General features: G+C 43.2%; 1 protein-coding gene across 1 annotated transcript in view; it reads right to left on the reverse strand.

Annotated features, from left to right (window-relative positions):
- BRS3 (bombesin receptor subtype 3) overlaps nucleotides 1–2,424 on the reverse strand; it is a 160,425-nt gene extending 158,001 nt beyond the window's left edge. The window contains exon 1 of the mRNA XM_069212459.1: nucleotides 1,831–2,424. Within this exon, the coding sequence (XP_069068560.1) occupies nucleotides 1,831–2,285 (455 nt within the window). The 5' untranslated portion in view covers nucleotides 2,286–2,424. The remainder of the gene's footprint in view (nucleotides 1–1,830) is intronic.
- Between the last annotated feature and the right edge of the window lie 3,958 nt (nucleotides 2,425–6,382).

Raw genomic sequence — 6,382 nt, forward strand, 5'->3', positions numbered from 1 at the left:
ATTTTTACCTTTAGACAATGTTTTTGTTAGATTGATGAGGGACCGGCAGCTTCTTGAACAATAAATGTTTAGAAAAATAATGACAAAACAAAAATTGACAAAAGGCTGTTCGCCAACACCAAACCTATTGCCTTTGCCAATGCTCGTTTTTAGTGGATTACGGTTTCCTCCTTTCCTTGATAGCAGGGTAATGCAATACCCTCTATTGTGCAGGATTAATCTCTCGTGGTGTGCGAAATTTAAGTGAAAACAGGGGTGCAAACTGTATAATTGTACCCGCTTTGGCAAAAACTCCACATGGGGCACAATCCGGCTTCCACCCTCAATGAAAATGATTGCGCAATTAATAGATACGAGTACATTAGAAAAGGATACCATTCACAATCTGCAGCATGCCTTCCTATGATTCTAATAAAAAAATATTGCAGCCGTCTGAGAAGTTGTATATTGTATACTTTTTCACCACCCTGACCCTTGCATGGCAGTCGTAAATGAGGCCCTGCTAGAATATGCTTTAACTACAAAATACGCATGAATAGTTCCACCTGAATACCAATTTTACAGTGCAGTCAAACAGAATGCTATACTACAGGTCTAAATGGTCAGACCCATCATATTAAACGAGACTGAATTGCTGAATATAAACAAACTATCCTAAAATAATGGACTTCGAAACTGTTCTCTAATTAGTATCATCATGACCCCGGATATTAGTGTGCAGGCCACCTGTAAGGAGCCTTGATGCCTCGTTAGGAATAGTAAGCGCTGTATACAAATAGATATACCATACTACGTGGAAGGTTGCACTTTCACGGTGTAGCGTGTAATTTAAAAGAAATTCACAGTTAGTGGTGACTGATCTATGTTCAACCTTCGAGACAGCACGACAGTTTTGCAACAACTGTTCGCAGTGCGTTTCATTTCAGTCTCGCGCTCCAATCATTACTTGTGCGTCAACGGAAAAGGGTACGTCGCACTTCTACGTCAGTATTTCCTCGCAAGGTCCAATTAACATTTCGGGGCTTCATTTCCAGGCAGCGTCGTACCTTACCGTTTGAGTTTACACCGTATTTCAGACCACGGCGTTGAAATTAATATTATTATAAATACCGCTGCTCTCGTCATCAGCAAATAAGAACGATTTCCGAATGCTCAGAACAGAGGCAAAGGGAATTAGCAAACGCACTGTTATAATACGAAAACAACACACTGCAAGTCTAAAAATATACTTTTCTTTTTAAAATAGCAGACTACTGTTCTTCAGATAGGGCCATTTTACATTTGACCACGTATATAAAATGCAACCCATTTTTTAGTTCCCACTGGATTATCACTTCCAATTTCTATTCGTGATCCAAGGTATACGATTTATCTGAGTTTACACACAAGCCCCTGTCGCACATAGCGCATTTTCAACCTAACACCACCTGGCTCATTTTCCATCTGTTCTACGAATTTACCGAATACGTTTCACCACTAGATGGCAGCTACGCACCAATTATTTTTTTCTTACTACTACTACGACCACCCACCTGGGTGCCTTGACAAAGAAAGATGCCTCTCGTCCAAGCGAACAAGGTCTGTTCAATACGAACCAAATCTTGAATCTAGAAACCTAATTTCCTTCTTTACATTTGCTGGCAGGGTCAAACTTATCACCGTAATAGATAATAATTAGCTGCACAGACCCGCGGTTGTTTATTTATGTTCCTGTAAAGAAAGTCATTACATATATTGAAACTCTAAGTTTTAACTAGTTGCAGAACGCAAGAAGAGAAATGGCTGAAAAGACATGGGCGCGGAGTTTCCTTAAGTGAAAGTTCGACGCACCTGTCTGCGCTGAGCACGGTCAGCGTGAAGACGGACACCCCCACCGAGGTGAGCTGTATGAAGGAAAGCACTTTGCAGCCCGCCCGGCCGAAGGACCAGCTGTCCGCGATGTAGCGCGTGGCGTCCACCGGCACGCAGGTCAGCAGCAGCAGCAGGTCCCCGAAGGCCAGGCTGGTGATGAAGATGTTGGGCACCGTCTGCATGGACTTGATCTTGAAGAAGACTTTGATCAGGATGACGTTCCCGAGGAGACCAACCGAAATGATCAGGGCATAGGCCACGGTAATGGTCGTCACGATCTCCAGCCCCGGCGAGGGGTCCCCGGCGCCCTCTTGGTCCGCGCTGGCATTGCCAGGGCTACATACGGCTTGTCCTGTACAGTTTGTATCTAATGACTGATTAAACGAAAAAAAGTCTTCTAATGACATTCTTTCAGAGGCGCCTATAAATGTCATCTGTATAACACAGTCCAGTAGAGATTAATTTAGCACCTTGACCCCCACATGTCAGCTGGCCCCGAAGTACCTGGATCCGTTCACCCGCGACGCACAAGGCACCATCGCGTGTATCCCCTTCGCTCCTGACTCCTGAAGTGTCCTCGGATAAATTGCTTCACACATTCTGAGTGCTGAGCAGTGTGGGAGGCGGGGGGTCTGTTTTTATTGGTGTTCAGCTTAGTGGGTGCCTTGGAGATGCATTTCTTTACTTCCTGATTTGGAGCGAATTAGCATTTCTTCTCAATAATTTGAGATTTTTTTTAACATATGCACTTTTTTCAGGTATGGCAGACATAAAATCGTTACTAACAGGCTGATGCTCACAAATTACAGAATACAACTTTAATAATGCGTGCGCATTTGCCAATGAAATAACTCGGTTTCAGTGGTATTTATATTTTAAACTCTAAGAAAAGTGAAAATTATAAGTACCCAGAACCTTCATTTTGAAACCATAACTTACTGACGTTGTCACAGGTCACTTTCATCCTGCAGGTTGCGCTGGTGCGGCCCTCGAAAAGGGTTGAATCGTCCTTTACTTGTTGTCCTTTTACCTACTAGCCCTTTTTGGTACCTATTGTATCCAGCCAGGTAGCCTTCAGAAGGACGTGTCTTATTTACCACAGTAGTGACAAGGATGGGGGTCAGGGGGAGGTTGTCCCTTAGTAAGAGAAGATAAGCATTTGCAATGCATTCGCATTTGCTCGAATTACTGCTTTTGGAATTGTAAACTCCTAACGGGACTTTTCTTGCCACATAAACTGAAAATAAAAAGTAAAAAAGTTTCACATAAGCGAGCTGACGGCTGCCATGAGCGTGAAGGAGACTCACAAAAGGAAACAGAAGTTCGCTCTCAGTCAAACGTATTGGCAAAAGTGCAATTATCCATATAGCAGGGTCGATGTCATGCAAAGCCGTCGACTACTGCCCAGAGAGATCGCCCTGCGTAAGAAATAAAAAGATAAAGTAGTCCAGAAGTAATGCAGTGAACACAGAGTCTAGAATATTTTCAGTAGTTTACCGGTGCCCTTGAGGAGGGCTAAACACCGGTAAAGGCATGACATATGCATGCCTTTCACTAATGAAATCAATCTAATTTTACAAGGCGAGTCCACAAATCAACCAAATTGATGGGCGTGGTTAAAAGCCCTCAAAGGGATTACGACAGGGGCCAGAGTGCTTGCGTGCTCGATCCTAAAAAAGTGAGGGGCTGCCTGTTCCCATAAAAGAATGTTGTAATGTTCCTTGGTTTCAATGTTTAACATGTTTCACTGTATTCCAGTTGTGACATGCACCTTCTATTATGTTGGCTTTTCAGGAAAGGCCTGCATCCAGTGTGTTGTGTTGGATTAAATGAAGTTGTTGGTGTGAAGGAGATGTGTGTGATGCCTGTCTGTAGACAGGATGAGTTGTGTATCGGTTTGAGTGCATGTGGTCTGACAACAGTCAGGACACAATTCAAAGGACATGCAGAGGATACTGGGGAGTTTGCTTCTGGCACACTGAGGCAGGCCAAGAGGAGGCATTTTTATGTTATAGTAGGGTAACTTGTAACGCTCTCAAATCACCCATGGACAGGGTATCTCTTCTCTGCATGAAGCTGAAGATCCAAGATGAGGAGGCGCACAGAAAAAAGGGAAGGGTAGTCGATGTCAGATTACACTCTTACTCAAGACCAAACAGTAAAGACAAATAAATCTTTGAAACAAGGCTGTTTTGAGTAATTTCTAAACGTGGAGTGCTCTAGGCACATATGTGTGCAAAGATGTAACCTACTCCAATACAAGGGGGCAAAGTAAGAAAAGGACCTGCCTCCTGATACAGTCTTTTTCATTTCACTTGATCTTAACAATGTGGCTGGATGATATAAGGTTAGCTTGGAGGATAAATAGCTTGGGCCTTTCCTTGTTAAGGCATTGTGGGTTGGACAGCAAACTTTGAAAATAATCCTCTATCGGACCTGTAGCCAGTGGAGAGAAAATAACAGGTGCGAGGCTGGGGCCCAGGAAGGTAGGTTGTTGATGAGAGGTACAGCGGCATTCTGTACCACTTTCAATCTCAAGAGTAGCGACTCATTTGCAGAAGCCAGAAGCGCATTTCCATAATGTAATCTGCTGATTATCATAGCCTGAACCAAAGTGTTCTTTGCTGGAAGTGGGAGGAAGGTAAAAACTTTTCTGAACAGAAGCATCTTGTGAAAGCAGGTGCCAATTATTGACGTTACCTGATCTTTCATCGAAAGCATAGGATTGAGGCCTACACCCACTTTTGTAACAGTTTGTTTGGGAATAGGCGCTGCCCTTAATTCGGGAGGCCACCAGTCAAAATCCCAGACCCGTTGGGCCTTTCCAAACATCAAGATCTCAGTTTTATCTGTGTTCAACTGGATATAATTCACTGTCATACTGTCTGCAACTGCTTTCACCCCAGCTGAAAGACACTCTTTTGCCCTGGCCAGGTTATCATCAAAGGTGTTCATTAGCTGTGTATCTTACTCGTAAAACTTCGAACCCAAAGGCTTTGATAATCCTGGCCAAAAGAGCTACGTAGATGTTAAAGAGTGTAGGGCTTAGACAAGAGCCCTAAGGACCCTTGTCTAGCATTATGGTGCAGGATTTGAAAGTGCCCAGAAGGACATTTTGGGATCTGCTAGGGAGAAAGTCCTTAAACCATTTTAGTGCCAAGTCCTGAATACCAATATCTTGGAGCCTATGTAATAATTTAGAGTGCGACACTGTCGAATGTTGCAGATAAATCTAACAGTACAAGCATAGAGGGCAGATTGGCATCAAGAGCACATCTAATATAATCAGTGACTGCAATTAGTGCTGTCTCTGTGCTATGAAAAGGCCTGAACCCAGATTGTGATGGGTCCACGATCTTATTAGTTTCAAGATATTCCATAAGTTGCTGATTAACTAAGCCTTCCAACAGCTTACCTCATAAAGGAAGCAGTGAGATTGGTCAATATTTAGTTTGAATCAGCAGAGACAAATGGACCTTTTTTGGAGCGCTATGACCTGTGCTGTTTTCCAGGCCGAAGGTAAATTCCCGGAGTTGACCGATAAATTGAATAGGAAGCAGACAGTGAGGGCCATCTGATTGGAAAAGGTAGCTACAACTCTGGGAGGATAATTGTCCAGCTGGGAACTGGATTTTACCAATGCAAGTGCTTTCTGGATGGATTCAGGAGTAAAGATGTTCAATTTGCTGAGGTAGGTAATGCCGTTGTGAGGAGGTGGTAACAGACAGTTCTGCTCACAACTTTGAGTTGTCGATTCTGGAAGGTGCTGATAAATTTGATTCATTTTCTCTTCAAAATAATCGGCCAGAGAATTGCAAAGTTCTTGGTACACGGGTATTGTTTGTGGACAAGCTTGTGGGTTAGTAAAAACATTGAGCATTTTAAATAGTTCTTTAGACGAATTGCCAGCATGACTAATTTGGTTACTGATGTGACTTTTTGCGGCCTTTTCCTATTATTGCGATAATAGTTTTGTAAAGCTGATAGGTAAATCTCTTTGTCTGCTGCATCATTAGTCCTACGCCATTGTATCTCCAGTTTTTACCGGAGGCTTTCTCTACTTTCAGAGCTATTGAGTACCATGGTGCATGTGCCCCTTACTTAACTGAAGAGCGGGCTTTTAAGGGGGCAGCCTTGTCGAACACCAAGGTTCAGATAGCCTGGTAGTGCTTGATTAGCATCTGTGCCTGCTCCTGCAGAAATAGACTCAAACACTGTCTCAAATGTCTCAGGAGTAAGCTTAACCCAAGGTCTAGGTGTAGTACTGGTAATAGTTTTGATGATCTGCACACCTAATTTCCTAGGAATCTGGAAGGAGATTAAAGAATTGTTCGTCCAGAGCAGAGGTTGGGGGATTCCCAAGTCAAGGATATGCAGTTTGAGCATATTAAATTCCAGAGTATGGCCTGCCACAAGGGTGGCTCCAGAAACTTTCTGATGGAGGCCAAACGCAGCTAAGTCTGACATCAACTGTGCTACCTCCATATTAATTTGGTCCTCTGCATGAAAATTAAAATCCCCTAATAGTAGA

Source organism: Pleurodeles waltl, chromosome 2_1 (assembly GCF_031143425.1).
Source record: "Pleurodeles waltl isolate 20211129_DDA chromosome 2_1, aPleWal1.hap1.20221129, whole genome shotgun sequence".
In the NCBI taxonomy this organism is placed as follows: domain Eukaryota; kingdom Metazoa; phylum Chordata; class Amphibia; order Caudata; family Salamandridae; genus Pleurodeles; species Pleurodeles waltl.